Source organism: Haliotis rufescens, unplaced genomic scaffold (genome assembly GCF_023055435.1).
Source record: "Haliotis rufescens isolate VD_foot unplaced genomic scaffold, xgHalRufe1.0.p SCAF_29, whole genome shotgun sequence".
Lineage (NCBI taxonomy): Eukaryota > Metazoa > Mollusca > Gastropoda > Lepetellida > Haliotidae > Haliotis > Haliotis rufescens.
In genome coordinates this window covers 1461980-1488413 of record NW_025963990.1, presented here as the reverse complement: position 1 = coordinate 1488413, position 26434 = coordinate 1461980, and the positions used below count along the sequence as shown (strand labels likewise).

The window sequence follows — 26434 nt, the reverse complement described above, 5'->3', positions numbered from 1 at the left end:
GTGGCCTGTGTTTTATTCAGAATACACACAGGCGATGCCAAGCGGATCCTCAATGAAGCTTTGAACCAGAACTTCACGAATGAAGAAATCAAGGATCTGTTTGAAAGACTCAAGGCTGAAGCAGTATGATATTAATTTCTTTTCATTTGGGATCAAGTCATCAGTACCCTAATTAGATTATTATGGCAGGAGATTGTATGTGTTACAGTACATTTGTGAATAACTAAATCATTGGTCACCCAAGCTAGACAGGTAAAGGACACACACCTGCGAGTGGAATGTAGGTAAGTCACCGTGGTTGAGATTTGGAGATTATCTTTTTAAATTAATGTGTGGAATCAAAAGATCTCTCAACTAAATTATCAAAAGGAAGAGCATTTATGAATGTCAACGTCTTTATTTTGAGGAACACAGGTCTGATATACCCCGAAACATTGTGTTCCTCATAATAAAGAAGTTAACACCCATAAATTCTCTGCCTTGGGTGTATCACTTCTTAATGTCTTTCAAAGACTTTAATGATCAAATATGTAATCTTCATCAAATCCATTTCTATTTACAAATTTAATCACAAGAAGAGACTGCAAATTCTCTAATAGCGGCCTAGGAAATATTTACTTCACACTGTACACTTATCATTGCCATGACTGTGTGTTCATCACGTATGTTATGCTGTACCAAGAGTACCAGCTGCTGGTTGTAAGCTTCAGTATTTATATACAGGTCTTACCACCAGTTGAAACGTTCTTTCATAAACATCGTTCAGGGAAAGTGAACGAAAAGAGGTGTGTTTTTTAGCTTTTACATTTTTCAATAGTTTGAAGTCAGATACATCTAGAATAGGGGTATGAACTACTGATATGGGCCTCGAACCTTTTCGATATCACATACACATGTCTTTATCTTCCAGAAACGAGACAGCTCACTCATAATATCACGCACGGATGAAGATGGCACAGCGACCAACACTAAGAGTGCCATCAAGAAGATGGGTATAGCCAACCCAGGAACCATTCTGTATTCAGGGGAAGTCGGCAGTGGAAACGTCGTGCTGGGCATGGAAGGTGGTGGGTAGTTTGGGCTAATATCGTCATTTAACTATACAAACTGATTCACTTGCAGTGTATCCGGATCCAGTCGCTACGTTGCTACAATTTGGAAAAGTAAGAATTTGCTTACCCAAAGATGTTAAGATCCTCGTATTGGAATCAGGCTTAAGTACTGTAACTGGTGTTCCCAGGCGAGAAGATCATGAAGGTCCTGGGTCAGGTCACCGACATCCTGGGTCGCGGGGATCAGGCGTACACTGTGGGGAAAGGTCTGACTGGGAAAGGACTGCAGCTGCTTGGTGCTAAACTGGCCAACATGAGCATCGGGGAGATGATCGCCATGTTTGATGCCAAGAACATCGACCCTGAACTTACTCTTCGTCTGACGAGACAACTACGAGATTTGTGTCTCGCCCTGGTACGATATATTGGCATTATAATCGCAAAATGTAGGTTAGTTTGATTGTATTAATTGTTCCGGAGCGGAGTGGTTAATCCTCGACAGGGAATTTTGAAACCTGAAAATAAAGTAATACTCAAAACATAACTATTGTATTATTATACAAGCAATGACGGTTACATGTCTTTTAAAAAATACAGATGTACTAATACTTATAGTCCACGTGTCGAGCGCATAACTTCATACACAATGTAAGATGTAAATGCAACATTATTCATAACAGCGACATTGTCATCGCATCCAACCGGGTACCCATTCACTGCTGAGGAAAAAAACATTTCTCATCGTATTAAAATATAGTATCGGTTGTACAGTAATTGTTATCTATCCCCCTATGCCAATGGTGTCATCTCTCTCCATACGTTTTTTCAATCACAAAAATATCATATCAGTATTCAGATATCATCAATGTTATCGTCAATGGTGATGGAACCAACACATTCAGCTCATTTGACCTGACTCTTCAAGGAAGCTTCTCCCTACCTAGAAAAAACGTCGTCTTCTTCAGATACAGGAATTACTTCCTGATTGGAGGAATTGTACCCATGTACTTTGGTGAGTATGGACTTTCATGTACTTCAATTGTGTTACAAGAAACAAGTGTATGTATCGATTCTGCAATATATTTGTACATGTACATCCAGACTAATTGATTTTATTGTTATATGGATGACAAAGAAGTTCAGTGGTGAAAGATGTTTTTCGTCTGGAAGACGGTTCTACTCCCCATATCGGTACAATGAAACCCATTGCTGGTATCCCAAACCGTGATATGGCTGGAATGTTTCTGAAAGAGACATCAAACCAACTCATTCACTCGCTCACTTATTCACACACTCACTGTCCTTTCCTCCCACACTATTATTAGCAGACACTGCATGATGTTACTGAAATGCCCCATGATACGCTCGCAAGAGATCCATGTATTGTTTGACAACTATTCAGAGTTTCTTCTGCATCATTTAGTGATGGTACAAAAAGTGACAAAAACCTTTAACTAATAAGAACACACCATTGGACGATTCCTACTAAACCGATGAGCAAAAGAAACGTTAGCAACCAACAATGTTTGTTCCTACAAACAGAACAGGGCCAACATCTAGGACACACAAACACAAACACACAAACACAAACACACACAAACACACACACAAATACACACACACACACACACACACACACACACACACACACACACACACACACACACACACACACACACACACACACACACACACACACAAATACACATACACACACACACAAATACACACACACACACACATATATATATATATATATATATATATCACGCAAGTTTATCACGCAAGTGTATTTGGGGATGGTAAATATCACGTTCTAGTGTTTATGCCTTATACAGGATATTTTGCTTCCAAAACACACACAAAAATCTGGAATGTGCGCATTAATATATTTTTTCGTCAGATGGTCAGTGATTTGTCAAGCGCACATTGACAACATTCAATATAGTTTAAACTGAAACCTGTTTTCAGGCAGCTGCGTAGCTACATCAGACAAAAATAACAATTGCCTACACATATTGTTTCTACTTCTACTATCGAAGGGAAGCTAATCTAGTCTATGAGACGTCCTGTTTGTTTAGAGTCTGCTTTCTCTGTTTACTGTGTAACCACATTTATTACCCACAACTGAAAATGGCACTCCTCTTTTGATATTACACATGTATTAAACCGCTTCAACATATTTCTTTCATTTGTCTCTGTAACCACGATTAATACACACAACCACTTCATCCACTATACTGAACCACTTCAAGCACTATATTTAACCACTTCATCCACTATACTGAACCACTTCAAGCACTATATTTAACCACTTCAAGCACTATATTTAACCACTTTAAGCACTATACTGAAACACATCAAGCACTGTATTTAACCACTTCAAGCACTATATTTAACCACTTCAAGCACTATACTGAACCACTTCAAGCACTATATTGCACCACTTCAAGCACTATATTTAACCACTTCAAGCACTATACTGAACCACTTCAAGCACTATATTGCACCACTTCAAGCACTAAATTCAACCACTTCAAGCACTATACTGAACCACTTCAACCACCATATTTAACCACTTCAAACACTGTATTTTACCACTCAGTCACTGTTTCTAACCACTTTAAACACTGGAATTTCAGAATATGGAGCAGGAGCAACGTTTGGAATAAAAATAGGTGTAGGAGCAAAGATCCTTGGTATGACTGTGTTTGGTCAAGTGACGCCCTTTGGAAGTGCTCTTGTCTACGGAGAAATGGGCATTGGAGCTGTACTGTATGCCAAACTGAGATTTGATGGCTACCTGATGAACCTTGCGTTCCCATCAAGGGCTGAGATTGGATTCTACAAGTTTCCACTCGACTTAAGGTCAGTATTTACTCAATCCATTATATATGCGCGACGATCCACTACAGATACTATATTTTTCTCCAAAAGGTCTCCAGTAAATGTTTGCCGGCTCCCACACGGAAATACGCGTTCCTTTATATATGCCAGACGCATATTCGACTTACCAACGTGTCTAGATTATCTTAAGTGTCATGATATTTCTGAAATGTGGCCGAAACCGAAACTCGCTCAATACCTATTGACAGTTTTAGTAGATGTTATGAATACCCAGTCTGATAATTATAATATCTAACGTAGGTATGTTACCTTTCGTTTTTATTCAAAATATGCCTTGCATGTAGGTACACCTCCATAAATACATGTCATATTATCAGTGTAAAGTGACCGCTCTTAAGCCCGTAATAATCTTTTCTAGCTGTGAGTAAGCAGTGAGTAAGTGGGTGGGAGCTATATTTGAGCTATGTCACTTCGACCTGTGGTATACAAATCAGTGACTGAAAGCATGAGAAACGATCTGCGCCTCTGGGGCAGGATGGCATGCCTTCCGGCAAGTCACCTGTCCTTACCACCCGATCTCTTGTAGACCATTCATGATAAGTAAGGGGATTCTGTGGACAAATTACTTCGAATTATTTCACCGAATCTTCCAACAATACACAGAATCAAGGAATTGATGTACTGTTAGCCTTTGTCATCAAATAAGGCCGCCAGGTAATGTGACTCGTTGGTCGTATACTGTGTCTTAAATGGGGTATCTACGTCAAACCGCGGTATGGTATCTCAGCACTTGGGAAAAACTACACACACACGCACACACACACGCATACACACGCACACTCACACTCACACTCACACAAACAGCATGTCCGTCGCTACAGAAGTACGATAGTATTTAACCTCCTTCACCTTATCTCCACTACCGCAATGGTGTCGCAACAAGCAAACTGAAGTTAGAATATTACTTTACTCAAAGAAGCTGTGTATTATGTGTAACCAGACTGATCATGGACATGGACCTGACCCCCTTGCAACTGACCCTGCGTGGAAAAGTTACACTGGAGATCAATCTTGGCAAGTGGATAGGCAAGATCAGGAAGACATTGTACAGCGCTGTCATCTGGCAATATTCCACCTCAACGACAAGAAAGAGACTGATAGATACAGGCAAGAAGGAGGAGGACAAATCTCCACCACAGTTTCTCAACTATGTGGACAATACTGTACGTTTTACAATAATATTAAAGTCTAGAATTTACAAGGGCAAAGATGATATGTTATATATTCCAGAATGTATTTAGGAAAAACAGATAAAATGGAAGGAAAGTAAATTTTCAACAGTTAATATTTTTTCTGATATTTCTGGTGTTTTGAGAATAACGAATTATACATATTTGTAAGCTGAAGTGCTTGTTGTAGTATAATGTAGTGTAATGCAACAAGAAGTCAAAGGGACAAGTCAATGCATTTATGATCTGTGTCCATCAGGAAGGTTCTGGTCGAAAGAAGAGGGCAGTGTCCACATCACGGAGCTGCTTAGTGAGACAACTCCCCGATAGAGACCACACAGAGCCGGCGGTAGAGATAGCCATAGCTGCCGAGGATGACCGGAGTCAGGTCCAGATCTTTGTGGATGCCGGGACCAAACCTGGACTCAGTGATGTGCTCAGAAGTCTCAGCCTTGGTGGACCATCTTCAATTATCACTCAGGTATGCAGGGAACGGCTTTGGCCACTCTCATCTTAACTACTTGAAAGGATATTTAAAGACAAATTGAGTGAAAATATGTATTGATTTTTTTTCGCGAATATCAGTTTTAAGTCAGTTCCTGAGTGAAAATCATGAATCAAATGCATCATTACCGACAAAGAAGCGACATTAACATTGTGAAAAATTAGATTAACAATTATTTTTTGCAATATTGCATGACTATTGTGACGTGGAACTAGCTTTTTATGACAAACATCCTGTAGAACGAATACCATAAAACCCAACTGCTGCCCTCGGACCTATTCCACACATTGAATGCCTGTCAGGGATTAATGTCCTTAGTAGACAACTGAAGTGGTGGATTCTTTGGTCTTGTGGACGATTTCGCCTATCATTTTCTGTTTGTTTTACGTTTTCAAAATTTAATTTTGGTTAAGCATTTGTGATTTAGTTTACCCTAAACTATTACAATCTGCAAAGTTGCGATGTTAAGGTTACTCACCCTTTAGCTTGATAAGTACTGTAGGATGAAAAGGAACCATGGACCAAACAACACGTTTTCCTGTTGTTGCCAATACCCGAATCTTTGCATACATCAGCTGATCCTATTAAGATCTTATTTCCCTACTCAGTATTTGTCTGATGGGTACCAGCTCAGGCTTAACACTGCTCTTGCCCTTCGTGTTGATCTGATGTGACTCGATCTCGGACACAACACTGCCCTTGTCTTTCGTGTTGATCTAATGTGACTCGATCTCGGACACAACACGGCCCTTGCCCTTCGTGTTGATCTAATGTGACTCGATCTCGGACACAACACTGCCCTTGCCCTTCGTGTTGATCTAATGTTACTCGATCTCGGACACAACACTGCCCTTGCCCTTCGTGTTGATCTAGTGTGACTCGATCTCGGACACAACACTGCCCTTGTCCTTCGTGTTGATCTAATGTGACTCGATATCGGACACAACACTACCCTTGTCCTTTGTGTTGATCTAATGTGACTCGATCTCGGACACAACACTGCCCTTGCCCTTCGTGTTGATCTAATGTGACTCGATCTCTGACACAACACTGCCCTTGTCTTCCGTTTTGGCCAAAAGAGACTCAGTCTTGGACACAACACTACACTTGTCTTTCGTCTTGGTGTAAAGTGAATCTCTTTGAAACACCACTACGCTTCAACCTCGAGGGACAGTCGAGTTTGTTGCTTCACTGCCATTACATGGATAAAGCTGCAATTTATAGATATGATCCTAATGTGTTAGCATGCCAATGAGCTGTATTATGTTGACATTATATGTCTTTATTTCATATTGATGACTTTCCTCTACCATTAACTATTCATTTTGAGCATTTCTGTGTGTCTTGGAGAATGAAGTGGAAATCATTTTTCTTTGGTAATTGTAATAGCTGCAAAATCAAATGATTACATTATGTGTCAGACAATATCAAATCAAATATCTGTACATATATTAATAATAAAGACAGTTAGATCTGTAATTAAACCTGGCATAGGAGTATTTCGGGTGAGAATTCATTTTCAAGGACTCCGCTCAGTACATATAGATATCCATGTTTCAGCGATTTTCCAAGAATGTCCATGGCGTCCCCGTCTTTTTCACGGTGTATGGTGAGAACAGCGCAGGTGCGAGAACCGCCGTGACATGCAGCATCTCAACCTATGACGTCACGCCTCCTGGTGGCAGACTGACATCAGACTTCAGTTCAACCAGTAACCCAGCTGAACTGAGAGGGAATGTGGTGGTGTATGAAGATTCAGATCTGGTTAAATCTTCCGTGGGTGTTGGACTGGGAAGGGGAATTTTCGGAGATGAAACAATAGCCTACAACTCTGTCAATCTCAAGGACAGGACCAATGCACACTATGACCGTAAGGAAAATTATATAAAGCATTCTCGATTAAAGCCGCGTTGAACATCTCATCTTTAGATTAGCCGTGTATATTCTAAATAATAACAATTGAGTGAGTGAGTGAGTTGCGTTTAACATTGCTTTTAACAGTATTCCAGTCATATCACGGCGTGTCAGCTTAATGAGGAAGGAAAGCCCGAAGTGATTGACGTTTACCACTTCGGTGAAACCCACGAGCACGGGTATGGTGCTGACAAACCTAGATACATAATCGGGGCGAACCTGGATTCGAACCTACAATCATAGGTTTCTGGCGTCCCTAAGGGACGCAACTCTGCACAACGAATCGCGGCGCCTTAGACGACTGGGCCACACGTGCCCCCCTAAACAATAACAAAAGCAAAGGTCATGAAATGTATATGTGGGTGCCTAATGAATAATCATCTGAAGTGAAAGATGTAAGGGCGTGAATTATTATCACAAACTATAATGTGAATTACTATCATGAAAGCAATTGGAAAACATTATTTGAAACAAATCCAAAAAAGGTGTAAGTAATTAGAAATCGGTGTAATTAAGACTGCTGTTCAGATTGTAATTCTAATAAGAAAATAAACCATTTGGGAAAAATACATAATTTTGCAATATATTTCTAAATGATGCCATATACACCATATATGTTACTCAAAAGATTTCATTCGTTCAGCTGACCATGACAGATTCACTAGAGGGTGTTTTATATTTCTTTTGAGTAGGATGTGTGACTGTAGCTGTGGCATAAGTGATCAAAATTGACCTTATATCGCTGCCAATCAAAGAAAATCTCAATCATTTCATGTTCATTATAAAGACACCCAGGCCATTGTATACAATTCATATGCATTCAATAGGAGAAATGGTTGAGGATACCGTCTTTATTGTGGCAGAAAATATTACACTGAAATGGCATTTCCCAGGTTAAAATGTAAAATGTGCTTCCTCTTCTCAGCTTCATCTGATAATTATGGCCACGAAGCACTGAAACATTTCACGGGTCTGAAGGACGGCCGACTGATTGGTCCGGTGTTTGCCGAGTTCTTCAGTATGAATCATGCCGGGTCCTGTGTGAAGGAGTGTATGAAGTTCCCGGAGACCAAGTGTATGAGCGTCAACTACGACTACGGACCTAACGGACATTGCGAACTATTAGAAGGCATTGAAGGACACGACCATAAAATGTTCATCGTAAGTTTAAATGAGGCATTTTTATAGAATACACAACTGAGGCTTGTGATAACTAAATGGTTAATTTAGTGTATACAGACAGTCACTAACTCATATACACTTGACACCGAGGTTTCAAAGCAGAGGACACGTATACGCCACAGTCACAGTCCCAAGTCACACATTGTGAACACACGATATTCAATTTTGTTTGTGCTTGCGAAAAGGGTGCCCTATTCTCCCTCGCATTCCCCGCAAATGCGGAGCTTTGACGTGTAATATATCAGGTTTACCTTATCCTGGCTCATACTGATTGCTTATCTCTTCTCATTCTCGAAAGGTTGTGGAAACAGAAACACATCTCAGGCAAACGCACCAAATCGACGCGCAGGCACACCGGAACCACGTGACCGGGCCGTGTTCCTATCACTCTCTAATTTTCGCGGCAACCAGCCAATTGGGAATGAGTTTTCTTTGCTCATAATCCGAATCATCCAATCAAAATGTCTTTTTTTTCAATATTTTTTTTTTTATTACATTCTTCTATCATCTATTCATCATATTCATCGATTATTAGATTTGGCTGTAATATTTCAATATTGTGTCATGCTATCATGTATATCAGATAGAGATCCTCATTCTCTCTGTTCCACGTGATCATCTCATAATTGTACTACAACTGGTAAATGAACTTTCTGCTCATCTTTTCAAGATGAGGGATTAACACATTTTCTCTACACTGTACACTGGAGGAAGAACGACAGAAAGAGGAGATATTTATCATGATCAACTTCATCAACAGAAACGACTTTGGAAAAGATTAGGAAATCTAAGCAGCGTCAGTAAACACCATCCCTCCTTTCAGATGAAGGAATGGGATTTGACTTAGTAGCTAGCATTACGCAGAAAGCCTATTGCTTCCAGATCAATCTCTGATTTCACAGATCTTCTTCGGCACCTAACCTTAATGCCCCTCACCTCCTACAAGGGGAAGACCTTTTGAACCAGTCACCACAAGCGAAAGAATTCCCCTTCCTTTTATGAGATCATGATATGTTGGCATGGGTAGCCGGAGGACTTCCCATTAAATCACATTCCAGGGATAGTCCTACTACTGTATTGTATCAAAGCATACGACATTGATATCTTGACCTTCCCTCAAATTTAGCTGATATAACAGATAAATAAGATTTTAAATGCGTCCTTTGTCAAAATCATTGTGGCCAAGTTTTACTCCTAACTTCAACGTCAAGATGTTTCCTGTACACAGCATGTCAGCCTTTCTCCGGTCTCCAGAGATAGACGAAGACTACACTCTCGTGTCTGACTCTAAGAGTAAGATTTACCATGTCGATGACAAAGAGCAAGCTCAGCTAGATACTGCTGCTAGACATTCTTTCTTTGGCCTATACATATCAAGATCCATTACTGAAGCAGTGTTAACAGCCCTAAAGAATCCCCAGAACCCCCGGAAAAACTTGTTTCTTTCAGCAATGAATGCACAAAAGAAGAATCAAGAGTTTGTTCTATCTCAGCCGGACACTACTTCGCCACCAGGGTCATGGGACTTTTAGTCCATCTTTGATGACTGTATTAGCAGGATTAACAAAGAAGCGGTACAAGATTCAAAGGACCAGATGTTCCTCACGTCTGTTCAAACAATGAACTTGCAACTCTAGTGTCAACTCTGTGCAGAAGATACAAATTAAAAATCGCTTCTCTGGCAAACAGAAAGATAAAGAAACCAAGTAGGCAAGACAGCCTTTTGTAGTCCCCAGGACAGCCAACATGATCAGCACGGTCAAGGCTGAGGATCCCAAGGAACCTGCGTCTATTGCTGATTGGGAGCTGTTGAACGACTTGGACCTTCCACCACCATCCACTCATAAACAGCAGTCAACAGTATATTTGAGACACCCTGGACGACCCATTCGTTTCCAACATTCCCAGGGTGGGTTACAGTCCAGATGTACCACAGGAACCTCTCAATCTACCGATTGTTCAATATCTGGTGACAAAGAAACACAAACTTTCAAAATCCATCAATTTACTTCTTTCCAAAGGGGACGGTCGGGTAGCCTACTGGTTAAAGCGTCCGCTCGACACGCCGAAGGCCTCAGAAACAAATTGTTATATCCAAATAAGTGAAACTACTTATTTGTCACGTTTTTGTATATGGGCCGGAGGCCTTACTTGCAAAAAATATCTTTGACTTTGACATAACAAGGGGATCCATTCCGCCTTTTACCTGGATGATTGAATTCAAGCTCATCAACAGACAGATCATCTCTAAAGCCAACTGTATTTTACTTTGAAATTGTGTTAACCCAGCTAGATTGGTTAATCAACTATCAGATTCCAAGATCTCAAAATCCTATTCAGATTCCCAATGACAAAATCATATTTAAATGCCAGATGATCGGTGGTTAAATATCCAAAGCTTTCTTCCAGTATATATCCAAAGCGATCTTTCAGTAGCTATTCCCAAAAATATTTCAGTCAATCAATAACAAGTACCTTAGGATTGCTCACTTCTGCCCAAACTTTCACAGAACGGGGCAGACTTCAGCTCCTTGAGATGCTGCCATACAAAGGTTCCTTAAGCCGTTCTTAGACCATCAAGAACACAGTTTTCGTCTTTTCAATGAGCCAGAATGCAATCAACACCTATTTGTAGACGCCTCGCTACAAGGATGGGGCGCCAATCTCGACTCAGAAGTAATATCAAGGCTATGGTCCTTAGAAGAAAAGCTCTTCAATATCAACCACCGAGAGTTTGAGGCAGTAAACCAGGCAATATCTCATTGGGCGCAACACTTGGGAGACAAGTATCTAATGATAAGAACAGACAACGCAACTGTGGTCTTCTACATAAACCTCTAAGGCACGACCCCCTTATTGGGTTAACCTTGTAGTTGTATCAACTAACAGACTGAGTCTGAATTTAAGGATCAAAGTAAGACATCCCAGGAACGTCCAATGTGTTAGCAGACGCACTGTCGAGACAAGGGCGAAAGTTGCCCCTAAATGGACCTATTTGCCGCCAGAGTCAACAGACAGATAGTAACCTTAGTCTCCCAGTACCCGACCCCCTGGCGTGTGCAAACGACGCACTGGCAATATCGTGGGAGGGACTTTGTGCCTTTTGGTCGCACAACCAGCACTGGTACCTCTGGTTTTACAGAAGATCATGCATACAAAGAACCTAAAACTCCTTTTTGTTGCACCGTGAGTCCAGGACGTTATCGCAATGGCAGGAAAACAACTCCAACTCAAGACGAGGATCCTCCACCAGGGCCGCAGGGCAGCTAAGGAATTAGTATGATAACAAGTGGAAGAGATTTTACCAATTCAGGAGATCAAAAGGAATCGCAGCAGTTAAAGCTACTTCACCACAAGTTGCAGATTTCTTGTGTCATTTGCAAAACTCAAGAACCTATTTGGCAGCTATCAGCATAATCTTAACCATGGCTATGGACGAAAACAGGAGAAAGTTCCCAAACTGATAGCTTTGCTGAGATCCTACAAACTGGAGGACCAAAAGAAGAAATCGAAAGCACCATCTAGGTATCTTTACGTAGTGTTGATTAATTAAAGCAACAAAGGCCTTTCCATATTCATATAAAATCTCTGATTCCGATTGTATCATGAGCATGTGTTACAAATAGTAATGACACCAGGTGTATCTTACCAGCAATGTTTATGAAACACGAGAACAAGCGGACTTTGAACATTTGACACAAAAGACATTAAATCTCCTGGCACTAGCTACGTCAGAGTGAGTGAGTGAGTGAGTTTGGTTTTACGCCGCTTTTAGCAATATTCCAGCAATATCACGGCGGGGGACACCAGAAATGGGCTTCACACATTGTACCCATGTCGGGAATCGAACCCGGGTCTTCGGCGTGATGAGCGAACGCTTTAACCACTAGGCTACCCGACCGCCCCAGCTACGTCAGAAATACATGCGATCGACTTCAGTCATACCAGATTTGACAGTGGTGAACATACATTGTATCTCGGCGATACAACTTGATGGACAATTTTATGTGCCAGCGCTCTCGTCCATTCTATATCGAAGACGTGTCCCTTTGTCCAGTCATGGCTTTACGCATCTACCTGCAAAAGACGAGTTCTAGAAGACGGAGATTGCGAAGAACAACTATATCCTTCTGGATGAGAGCAGTTATACTCAGAGCCCGCAGGGCAGCGGATTTGGATCAACCGCCACCGTTCAAGCCACACGAAGACTCTAGCTTTACAGGATAACTGCTCCATCCTGACCATTATGGAGGGTTGTTTGTGGAAATCTGATTTCATCTTTGCGAACCATTACCTCAGATATATCGCCAAAAAAGTTGTTGCTGGCATCCACCAATTTGGGCTACTGGGAGTAGCAAGCAACTAACCAGGATAGACTATATCACTCACAATCATGTGACTCGTCGACATCAGGTTGCTGTCCCTTAACCACCGACCGAGAGTCCATGTTCCCCTGTATTACTATGCAATTCAGAGCATGACTGATGACGATTGTGTACTTCTCCTTACACTATAATCATTAGAAAACAAGTGGGAATGACATTCTATGCTCACTTTTTCAATTTTTACGATTCTTCTCCTTTTACTTCAAAAAGTAGGTTGTACCCCGCTACCGACATAAGAAGAGCCTACAAGAATGTGTGACCACGTTCCTATGTTTATTTTTGAATCAGAACAGATCATGGCAGAATCACACATCGAGGGGAGACCCATGACTTACTGTGAGATGCAAACAATTAGTATGAGTCTGGATAAGGTAAAATAATATTTGTAAGGGTAATACTATCATTTATACTTATACTGACTCATACCCTGAAGCACCCATCCAGCCTTTCCCTCTTTCCCTGATGTGTTTCAGTCATAAAGATTAGAAAATAGAGAGAGTGGAGAGTCACACGGTTTTTTCATGTGGTTCCGGTGCGCCTGCGCATGGGTAGGGTGCGTTTGAGTGAGATGTTTTAAGCACTACCTTTTGGGAATGAGGTGCAAAAAGCAATTAGTGTGAGTCAGGCGAAGTATAAATGACATTTTTACCCGAAAAAGTCATTATTGTTGTATTGATTTGATATTAAATTATGACAAATATTTTACAAGTCAAATGTACTTTTTTAAACACATTCGGGGTAGGTCATTTTACAAACGGGTAAGTTCTGTATCCTGACATGTACTTTTCTTGCAATCTCTAGGATGTATATTTTCTATGCATATATGTTTTTGATCCTTGTAGTCTGATCAGTATGCTCACTTTGAGAGGCTTGGAGTTGGTCTTGCCCACGAATTCATCCACAAGGATCTGTCTCTACGTCACGGCGCCATGTACTTCTTCAACATCCACCTTATCAACGACCTTCAGTTCGAGTCCATCCTCCATAGCAAGGGTGTTGTGGTGGATGTTACACCTCCCGAACCAGGTAGGATGTTACCTTGACCTTGATCTGTTGTATTCTGTTGTTTTCAGGTGAAGAAAATACTTGTGTTTGGGACGAGTGCTATCAGTGGGCAGTATACGTATCATTTTAGCGAACACCTGGTATAATCACTATTTAATAATGATTCATTAAAACATGTTTATGTTCTTGTGTCTCTGGCCTGTCAGAATAGGCCACGGGGTTACCAAACTATCAAATATGTGATAAATGTCAAACATCTTAAAATCAAACAAGTTTGAACATGTGATTGATATGAGCGAAGAATTGTTGAATGAATCATGTTTTCCTTACGGTTTTTACGGGTGTTGTGGTGGATGTCACACCTCCCCAACCAGGTAGGATGTTACCTTCACCTTAAGCTGTTGTAAAGTAGTCCTTGAATTGTCAGAATTGACCACATGGTTTTCAGGTGAAAAAATTACTTGCGTTTGCTTATGTTTGGGAAGGATGCAATCTGTGGTACAGGATACGCTCACCTTTTCGCGAACACCTTTGTGATTCATAAACACATGCTCATGAAATAGTCGGAAACGTACAATGAATTCTCCTTTTAGTCGCGATTTCTTTTGATTATGGAAAGTGTTATGTCACCTTTTTTAACCAAACCCTCATAAACATTGATAGTTGTTAATCAACTTTACAGGAATAGTTCTAGTTGTGTGTCTGTCTATAATATGAGAGTCCTATCAAGAATGTTTCATGCTCACCTCATGAATATGCAGCTTGACATAATACGTTGGTCATTGGATTCAAAGATGCGCTTATTCTACTTTCAGCGATGTTGTGTGATGAACGTTGACGTCAAAGAAAACATGGGCATAGGATTTTGTGATACGTTTTCACATATATCTGTGTTAATCTCTACTACTAATGATTCAGGTCCACTGGCTAATGTGAGTCTGGATGTCCTGGAGGTGACCTCGTGTGAGAGTGTGGTTCCAGAAGACAGACCAGACTGGAAAGTCAGGTGTCGAGGTGTTAACAGTCAAATTAATAACCACAGGTGAGAAACAGGTGTTTGATAGACATTAAGAAGGTGATATTACACTGCGAAGATACTTGTTTATCAGATTATTTTATTAAACCTTTAAAAAGTCAAATATGAACTTAATCATCTGTTCTTGTGATAACTTAAAATGTAGTTATCTGCATGAATATGTCTTCATGGTAACTAACTTGCTAAGCACTGATATAATAACACCTAGTAGAAGGCATATAGCCAAATGCACAGGCTTAACAACGTTTCAAAAGGGAGATGTCTGGTTTAAGATTGTTTTTAACATTATTTCAGTTATAATTCATAGCTTCCTGACAGCTAACTGAAAGGCCACAACGTGCTTAGGTTACTGAGCCACTGGGTCACTGGGATATCTATCTAGAATAAAATTATTTTGTTCTTGTATTTATTGCAAGGTGCTTGCAGCTTCTACCTCTACCTATGTTTTCAGGACAATTCATGACGGCCACGGGTCAAAAACCCTTTTCAATGGAGGCACACCCCTCACCGATCTCCTGTACACCAGAGCCAACAGATACTTAACAGGTCGGTGAAATATAATAATATTTAAAGGGAATTTTAATTATGTGAAAATAGATGGAGGAACATTGTACTTATCTCCATGTATGGTTATGTTCTTAGTTAAGTATCCGTATGTATTTTAATTTTAAGAAGGGGCATAATTCGTTCATTGTTTTTGATGCACTTTTTTAGCTGGCACAGTGTTTGTTTTACGACCTTGCCTGTGCGTTGTATTGGTGTATACCAATACATGTAAACACATTTTCTTGCTGTGTTATGGACCGATTTCGATGTTTCAGCTAACTGGGACGGCATCATGGACAAAGAGACTGGCATCCTTGGCTACTCCTGGACCGTGGGGAGACAAATCTGTGAGGAGCTGATCCACCCTCATCATGACCCTAACAGACACCTGTTTGACGAATCAGAGTGGACCAACACTGGCCTCATCTCCCCCATACCGGCTCCTCACGACCCCCTCCCAGGTAAAACTGAAGCTCAATTCTTTCAAAAGGTCTTCTGCGATGTTGAATGCCTGGTTTATATACAAGTAATTCCCTTGCAACATCTACAAATATAAAATTAACAGATAATGTCGTGTTAGTTTTGCTCATCCAACAGCAAAGATACAAACCGATCTATGTGGTAAGATTTTATTGAAAATCTAGTCAGTTAATAACTACCAAGTAGGTATACTCTAACTATTGTAAGGGCCGCCTTTAATGACATGGTTACGATGTCTATATACTTATGTAATTATGTGGTCGTCATAGTTAGTGGATCAATGTTCCTACTACCACTGAATATTTACGGGTCTCTATAGTGTAATTTACATATTACGAATACGAATAATAATATCATTACATGAATCAACATTGAAGACACAGGAATAGAGTGTTTACTCTCTCACATTGATATTTATCTAATCGTTTGTGATTTCGGTTTTGTTTCAGATGGGAAATACTTCATCACACTCCGTGCCTTGAATAAAGTTGACTATGGAGGTCCGCTGGTGACAACAATCTGTCACACAACGCCGATGGTAGTAGACAACTCGCCACCACTTCTACATGAAATCTACAACATCTCCTACGACGAAGAGACTTTCTTCATCAATGCCCAGTATAATGCCAGGTGATATTTTGTTGACGTGTATATTTGAAATGCTGTTTTGCTACTTCCATCAATCATTTATTTCAGTATGACAGACTCAGGCCCAAGTACAAAGAGTACAATGAAAGTTTTTGTACAAAATGCAAACAAAATTAACAGCAAATATTTACAGAGATTGAAGGCATCTTTAATGTAATTTTCTTAATTTTTTAGAAGGCTTCCATCCGAGGACTGCAGAAATGTTATGAAACTATCCCTTGGATTAGCATAAGTGTGGACATTTGAAAAATGGGAACTTTTTTAACGTATATTCACATATGAGGGGCATATCAATACAAAATGAATTTCATTTGCAATCACATGAAACTTACATAATGGAGAGGGGCGGTCGGGTATCCTAGTGGTTAAAGCGTTCGCTCGACACGCCGAAGACCCGGGTTCGATTCCCGACATGGGTACAATGTGTGAAGCCCATTTCTGGTGTCCCCCGCCGTGATATTGCTGGAATATTGCTAAAAGCGGCGTAAAACCATTCTCACTCACTTACATAATGGAGAAAACAGAAGTGTCTGATCGATGCCCGCTCTCCTCCCTATATTGTGCAATATTTCCAGTTCACCCAGATGTTTTAAAAGAGTTTAACAAACATATCGTAACACTGTCTGGGATATATGTTTCGAGACATATTTAAGAGTTTAAACCTGTATTTCCTAAATCTAGTGAAAATATCAACATGCATACCAAAACGCCCATATTACCCCAACACTTCAACGTTTTTAGCCTGTGAACCCACTCTAAAAACATATTTACAAAGATTAGCTTGAAAGCGTTCAAGAAACAACCATTTATCAATATCCCAAATCTCCGAACCATATAAAATAATAAGTTTAATCTAAAGGTCAAACATTTTGAACGATACCTTTGGAGCTATATTTCGCAGTTTATAAATAAGCTGTTTCATAGGAACCAGGGCTTTACTAGATTTGGACACAAATGTCTAAACAGCTTTCGACCAACATTATCTATTTTAACAAAAATATTTCCTAAATATCTGTAATATGTAAGAAACTGACATTTTCGTTGTTGTAAGTTTTAGTAATATGAAACTAACAGACATGTTCCCCAGCTCCCATAATTTCTTATCTTGTCTCCATTTCTAAATACTAAAACTTCAGTTTTGTCGAGACATCTATAGTCCTCAACAGTTCGGGGACAGTATTTGAAGTAAATGTACAAAACCTCAGCATACAAACGAAAAAAAAGTTCCATCAAATCCTGAGGAACAAAGACTCAACTACCTCCAAACCTTTGGATATCATTCTCCAACTGAATAATAAAAAATGAAAACAAACGAGAACCTAAAATGCTGCCTTGTCTCACAGCACTGAAATAATTCGAAAAAACTGTTCTTTGAAATTTTACTCTTGGCCTTCTTAGGTGAAATTTCACTTCTGATCACAATGCTTCAGAGTTGATATTGTCGTTACATTAATCAAGAATGTCAGAAATAGCCCTTTCTTTGAATACGTCCCTATCATAACGCGATAGTTCTCTAAAAGTATTACTTCTGTATTAAATTAATCCCCATTCATATTGGAACAAGATCATTACTTTCCTTTACATATTTAGTAATCATTATTATACTTTGGTACATCCATTCACAGTGACCCAGATTCAGACATCAGAGAAGTGGACTTGTGTCTGGGACAGACCACACGTGACTGTCATCACATGGACTGGCAGAGATCCTCGCACAGTGATGGCGACATCACCCGTCAGTTCCAGATCCCAGGTGGAACTCCTGTCTGGATTAAAGTCAGGGTCATAAACAATGGTGAGTTTCAGTAACAGGTCTTTTCCTGGTGATGCGACATTGTCAGTCAGTTCCAGTTCCCAGGTGGAACTCCTGTCTGGATAAAAGGTTCAACTGTGCAATAAAATTTTGAAATTCATCAGATGCACACGGATTGCACACAGATAATATGTCATTAGATGGTTGGTTGAAGTCTGTGAAGAACGAACGAGTTTGTTTTGCATAGCTGTCAACGGTCCGATGCATTCGCTCCAACAACAGTTTCTTTGTTTGCTGTTTAAGCCAGCAGTCAGCAATATTCCATCTATATCAAGGCCGTCTGTAACTAATCAAGTCTGGCCTTAGCAAAAAAGGGGCTGATCAACAGCAGTACTGTAGGTGCTATGTAGATGGATTATCTGAAACATTGAGACACCCATTATCTGTTTTTTGTTTCAGTTGATTTGATGAATGTGGACGTGTCCGACCACCCGATCATAGTCGACTTATCTCCTCCTGAGCCAGGCATTGTATTTGATGGGCCCGTCTTCAGATTTGATCTCAACTTTACCAAGGATGCTGACAAGGTAGATCATTACTTCATAGAATACTTTCCTTTAATCTAGTAGGAAGATATAGGATCCCCATGCACCCCAAAGATATGTTTTTTCATTTACTTTTTGTAATCCTCATAGTGTCAATAACTCACAGCAACAAAGAAACGGGGAAGGGTTGGTAGCCTAGTGGTTAAAGCGTTAGTTTGTCACGCCGAAGACCAGGGTTCGATTTCCGACATGGTTTCAATGTGTGAAGCCCATATCTGGTGTCACCCTTCCGTGATATTGCTGGAATACTGCTAAAAGCGGCGTAAAATCATACTCACTCACCGACTCACTCACTCACTCAACAAAGAAATAAAGATAAAGAATATCTATCTGTTTCAGATTTGTGGCAACTGGTTTGGGTTTTATGATCCCGAGTCTGGTATTTCCCATTATGAGTTATCGGTTCTTGATGCCACAAACACGACGATCTCGGAACCGGTCAGTCTTGACCACAAGACACACGAGACCTGTGTCCAGCTTGACCAGAGGCTCGAACACGGCAAGGCCTACAGCTTCTACATCACCGCATTCAACGCTGGCCACAAACAGCTGAACGTATCGGCAGTGTCAGATGGAGGTAATGCAATGTCAGATGGAGGTAATACAATGTCAGATGGAGGTAATACAGTCAGATGGAGGTAATGCAATGTCAGATGGATGTAATACAATGTCAGATGGAGGCAATTAAAGCTACACAACCTTTTCCATATCTAATATGCACAAAGCAGTCGAATGTACAATTCCGACCATTTTAATAAGCATGTGTTTATGAATCACTATCAAAAAGTAATGATACCAGGTGTTTATGAAAAGGGAGCGTATCCTGCCCTGCTGGTGGCACCTGTGACACACACATGCAAAGGAAGGTCAATTGTTCACCTTAAAAACACGGGAACATATGGTACAAGTCAAAATAGGGAATTGCATCGGGCAATTTTGGTCACTGATGCGTAAAATTTCGACATGTCCACAACATAAAACATTCAACCATAAAACGTCTTGAATGTTGTAACCTTGATCAAACAACTTCTGAGCAAGAGTCGTATGACGCTCTTCGAAATCTTGGTAGAAGAGCATGATCGATTGTATCTCAAAAATTGCGAAAATGTAAACACCAAAGACTGGAGCAGCTGGAATATTTGTTCGACAAATGCAATGTTCAGGCATTCACTTTCACATTCACAAGTACTCATTCACTTCTTTTCTAATTCTTTTCTATTTCCTTTGTTCCTCAAACCTTTCCGTTGTTGCCTCACAACGGCCAGGATCCGCAGGGCGACTCGACTCGATTACGATCCTTGGTTTGTCATCATTGGTTTTACAACCTGCATCAGACTTTCCTCAAACATTTACCTTACACGCCTGAGTACTGAATACTGTTTATGATGGCATGAATGCTAATTTCCGTGAATATCGTGGTTAAAATTTATTTTGAGCAACCGATGCTTGTGGTCAGAACGGCATCAGGTGGTCTAGCTCGTTGACATGGTTGATCGTATTCCAGTTGTGTTGATCAATGTCAGTCACTTGATAATCTGGTCCAGATTCGATTATTTACAGACCGCCGTCACATAGTTGCTATATTGCGGCGTTAAACTACAAAAAAAAGTTAAACATTCACGTCCTGTTACCATGGGGTTCCGCCAGCATCTCAACAAGATATTCTGAAATACTTATGGAAGTGGCACAAATCTCACTCACTATTCTCAAATGTTTCATATAATGTTATGTTTAAGTCTACATTCCGTCCCTTTTCAGTTATCGTGGATCTGAGTCCGCCGGTGCCGGGTGAAGTTGTTGACGGTATACAGGACGGCTTTGACGACGTTGAGTTCAGTACCCACGTTGCCACAGTTGGAACCCAGTGGAGGAACCACAGTGACCCCGAGTCTGACATCAGAGAATATGCAGTACAGATACTCAGAGCAAAGTAAGAGGGAAGTAAATCACTGAGGAAACATTTGCTATATATAATGCTACAGTGACTCAAACATGTTCTTATGAAATGCAAATCACTGAGGAACTATAGTGACCCCGAGTCAGACATCAGAGAATATGCTGTACAGGTACTCAGAGCAAAGTAAGTGGGAGGGAAATCACTGAGGAACCACAGTGAGTCCGAGTCAGACATCAGAGAATATGCGATACAGGTACTCAGAGCAAAGTAAGTGGGAAGTAAACCACTGAGGAACTATAGTGACCCCGAGTCAGACATCAGGGAATATGCAGTACTGGTACTCAGAGCAAAGTAAGTGGGAGGGAAATCACCGAGGAACCACAGTGAGTCCGAGTCAGACATCAGGGAGTATGCAGTACTGGTACTCAGAGCAAAGTAAGTGACTGTGTCTACGGGTGGGGTGGTGAGGACACCGAGGAACTATACTGGCCCCGAATATGCAGTACAGGTACTCGGAGCAAAGTAAGTGGGAGAGAATCACTGAGGAACTATGGTGAACCCGAGTCAGACATCAGAGAGTATGCAGTACAGATACTCAGAGCAAAGTAAGTGGGAGAGAAATCACTGAGGAAACAGTCGTGATATGTTATCCTACACTGACTACATTTTAAGATCATGGATTGATTTGTATGTTTTTAGCAATGACGAACAGTATTTATACATGAGGCAGTAATGAAAAACTGAAGAATAGATATACAGAGTGTTTGAAATATGTTAACAGAAAGCTGGTGAGGCTTTATTCAATTAAAAGTCTCAGTCAATAATTGTCACGATGAGGATATCACTCAGTATCAGTGATTCTGCAAATATCTGAACTTAGATTCCTGAGCTGGGAATGATAACACACTGTCTGGATGAACATGGTGCCATACCACATGTTCTGTTTTCCAGAGGGTTGTCTCCTGACTTTGAGGTAGTAAAGGACTGGAAGACTCTGGGCAAAGACGTCAGCCAGATCGAGTGGCACAACTTTCACCTGAACCATCAGGACGTTGTCAAGACGAAGCTGAAAACCATCAACAACGCCCTGGGGACTGTAGAACAGACAACAGATGGGTTTGTAGTGGATCTCACTCCGCCCAGGATGGTGTTCCTAGGTGATGGACGAGAACAGAACAAAGATGCGGAGTTCCAGGTGAGGCTGTGGCGGGATGCCACCGGTAATGAAAACTGATGCATTTGGCAAACTTCAACCACTTACTGTCCCATTGTATTATGAAAACTGACGCATTTAGCAAATTGTCAACCGTTTACTGTCCCATTGTATAATGAAAACTGACGCATTTAGCAAACATTCAACCGTTTACTGTCCCATTGTATAATGAAAACTGACGCATTAAGCAAACATTCAACCGTTTACTGTCCCATTGTATAATAAAAACTGACGCATTAAGCAAACATTCAACTATAGATGTATCTACCTTTCATTATTTTTGACACCAATGGTGTGGTCTGGATCTTCAGATGTCAAAGATGCGGAGACCCAGATGGGTTTTAACTAACCCCAATCACGGTGCATGCATTGGATGTCATGTGTTGTCTCCGCTTTTCTTGAAATTCTCCGCTACTCGGATTACAGATAGTCTCACATTTTGATTTGTCTGTCCTCCACAGACCCGTGAAGATCCGGGGTAGATAAGGTCTTCAGCAACTCATGGTTGCCGTAAAAGACAACTATGTATGTCGCAAGAGGCGACTAACGGGATCGGGTGGTCAGGCTGGCGACTTGGTTGATGCATGTCATCGTATCCCAATTGTGTGAATCGATATTCATGATTACATTGCAAGCACTTGATTTCCTATTATTGTTATCATGTATTGTTTGGGGTTTTTGTTGTTTAACGCCGCATAGTCCCCTTTTACGACAATCATGGGCTGCTGAAGACCTACTCTAGCCCGGATCTTCGCGGTTATTGTTGTTATTATGTGTGTACCCCCTACCTCAGCACTCATGACCGTAATAGAAGACTATGCCTGTCGTAGGAGACGACTAACGGGATCGGGTGGTAAGGCTCGCAGACTTGGTTGAAGCATGTCATCGATCCCAATTGCGTGGACCGATGCTCATGATATCAATCACTGGATTGTCTGTTCCAGACTCGATTATTTCCAGACCGTCGCCATATAGCTGGAATATTGCTGAGTGCGGCGTAAAACAAGAAACAAACAAACACATCCTTGTCATGACAACTACATACTTAACTGAGTGTTTTAATTGAAACTGTACAAGCTGGAATTAATTTAGCTAAGGAATATATTTTACAACTGGAAATGGATGAGACTGTACACAACTGTACCACGTAATCTCATTTTTGGTATATATTGTTTTGGAATACTCCTTAAATCATGGAGGGTTGTTGAGTGTTTCCCAGTAACATCTATACTCACACCACGAAATATATTGAGTTTCGGGAACACATGGTGCCATCGTTGATTCGTTGTTATCATCCAAAACTGGATCCCACAGAAGATGAAATTACATCACAGTGCTTTGCAGACCATTGTGACGTCACTGGTTACCATGACGTCACAATCAAATGACATCACCAATGGCTCTGCTACTGAAGCTGTTACAGTACATTTTACACTGAAGACACTGCTAATTACTGTCTACAAATTGAAAAAGTTGAAAGAATGATGTTGGATGATGAATAGAATCTCTTGGCAAAATAACTCGGCAAGCCTCGGAATTTTTCCGTTTTTATTAACTCGTGTTGATATATTTGATATCAAAAGACGCTCGGGTGAAATTCTCTATGTGTATGTTGAAATATAAATTTCTCGTGTCGGTTAGTTTGAACAGAGATACTGGTGCGAATATACCAATGGCTCTGTCCTATCATAAAATGTTATCTACCTGTGGTTTGCACGGCCAGTACCACAGTGGGTACAGTGGAGGCTGCTGCGAAATGGCTTTAACATCACCCATTTTTTGTTAATTATATATGTCATGTTATCTCCTCGCAGATATCTGGCACTACTGTTGAAGCTAACTTCAAGTTTAAAGATGACGAATCTGGGTTGGACCATTTCAAATACCAGGTGTATGAGCTTTTCCATGGGGCAAAACTTCAAATCTACCCGGGTTAGTGATCTTGTTACATAACTTTAACACAACCGTTTTTGACATGGATACGTTCAAGGGCCTTTCAAAAGGTGTCTCATGCTGAAAATATTTACATCGAAATCGTGATGACGATTTAAGGGCTATTTGTAAGTGAGAGAATCGGCGTAAACAATATTTTAGTATTATCGCGATTTGTAAACTTAATGGTTGAGGAAAACAAATGTAACCACAAGCACGGTTATGGCGCTGACGGACCTACGTATCCATTCGAGCCTACGACCAGCGGATCATGACACGGCTAAGGGCCGTAAATCTGCGCATAAAATTGCGGTGCATTAGATCACTAAATGGTCCATGACTCATATTTTCATAACGGGACATCATGATAAATAATTTGAAAATACATGTTCGTGGCTAAATTTCCTGACTGTTGCAGGCTCAGAAGGTTGGGAGATCACCAGCGACCCAGGCAGCACCAGTGTCATGAAGTCTGGCTTAAGTCTCCGACCAGGCGCTCAGTACAGTGTGAGAGTCGGGGCCGTCAACAGAGCCGGGGCCGTCGCCATCTACGACACAAACGGTGTGCTTGTTGATAAGACACCACCTAAGGTAAGAAATATAACCTACATACGGAAGTGTCTTATTTTAAATGTGCAAGAAAACGTTATACTCCGGACATACTTGAGCAATTGTTCAGTATTTGTTATTCAATGGTCTTCACGTAATCTACTAATGAGGGTAGTCGACTCTTCTGCATGAAGAGTAAAGTTTTTTATATAACTTAGTCCTCGGTACCTTAGAATGAGTGAGTGTGAGTTTACTCAGCTTTCAGCAGTATTTCAATTTATAACCTAAAAACATATCAGTTCGTAAAAATCACATGTGTCCTAGGGTCATATAAGGGTCAAGAAAACAGTGTATTGTTTCCGTCATCCGGACGGCTTTTTGTTGACGTCATTCGAATCTTATTGTGACGTGAAGTCGGAATGACGTCACACGAGAAATTATGGTTCCGCTGCTGGTGCGACTTGTTGTCCTTATAGGTAAATACTAATATTCGTTTCTGTATGTAGACATCTTCTCCGGTAAAAAAAGAACATTATTCTCTCGCTCGGCTAATACCGGAATTTAGACACTCGTGTCGTAAACATACTATGACATGAACACTCTGATAATTTCCTCTATATAAACACGCCAGAGCCACATTGTAGCCATGGAACGGGATATTCAGTGTGACAAAGTAATGCAGTAGCCATCAGCCCCGATCCTACAGACCATAAACTAATGGCAGCAGTATAATTAAATATATTAATGTTTAATGTTTAAAACAGTATTTTATTATTCGTTATGTGGAATCTTAGTGTGCGACAAAATTCAAAGACGTTTGCAGCTTACATAAAACCTGTCGGGCTTGGTCATGACCGACCAATGCTCATAATATATCGACAAACCGATCCTAGCATTGATAAGGGACGCGTACCTATGATCTGACTTTCAGCTAAGCCTGAAGAGTTTGGTTACCGTCACCGAATCTGACAGTAGGTGTACCATCACTCAAATAGGTTTCCCGTAAACTTCCTCAGATTCATGTTCTAAGGTTCACCAACCTTCTTCGTTTCAGATGAAATGGGTCGACGTTGGCATTTTCTCTGGCAATGACGAAGAGTTAATTGACGGTTACGTTACACAGTCTGATACTAGCGGTATCAAGGCCACCTGGTTTGCCAAGGACAGTGAGAGTGGCATCAAGTCGTACATGGTGGCCATTGGAACCACTCAAGGTTTGTATTCCCCAACTATGAAGAACACAATGTTGTCATCATAATCTATCCGAACATAACTTTGCTAACCAATTTTAACGAACCAATGTCAGATGTATGCTGCTCAAAAGAAATTAAGGACCCCCGATTCTTTCATATTACTACAGTTAATCTGTCATTTCAAAGACCCGATACTTTCATACTGTTATAGTTCATCTGTAATGGCAATAATAGTAATATGAAATAATCATGGTCCATTTACTTCTTTTGAGAAGTATATATCAGACATTGGTTTGTACCCGTGAAGCTCCAGGTTAGAATAGATCTTCAGCAATCCATGCAAGATGCGACTATGTTTGTCGTAAGAGGCGACTGACGAGATCGGGTGGTCAGGCTCGAAAACTTGATTGATGCATGTCATCGTATTCCAATTGCGTTGATCGATGCTCATGATTACATTGCA

General features: G+C 40.6%; 1 protein-coding gene across 1 annotated transcript; it reads left to right on the top strand.

The window, feature by feature from the left end:
• Window positions 1–669: 669 nt before the first annotated feature.
• Window positions 670–26036, top strand: LOC125384201. The gene is made up of 23 exons (XM_048402719.1): window positions 670–699; window positions 911–1067; window positions 1241–1467; window positions 1902–2064; window positions 3695–3920; window positions 4900–5122; window positions 5388–5609; window positions 7194–7503; window positions 8473–8708; window positions 13957–14140; window positions 15038–15161; window positions 15607–15701; window positions 15977–16162; window positions 16631–16811; window positions 18455–18624; window positions 19042–19169; window positions 19527–19764; window positions 20946–21117; window positions 21588–21689; window positions 22036–22279; window positions 24112–24229; window positions 24648–24820; window positions 25833–26036. The coding sequence occupies exons 1-23, from the start codon at window positions 670–672 to the stop codon at window positions 26034–26036; spliced, it is 4113 nt and encodes a 1370-aa protein (XP_048258676.1).
• The last annotated feature ends 398 nt before the right edge of the window (window positions 26037–26434 follow it).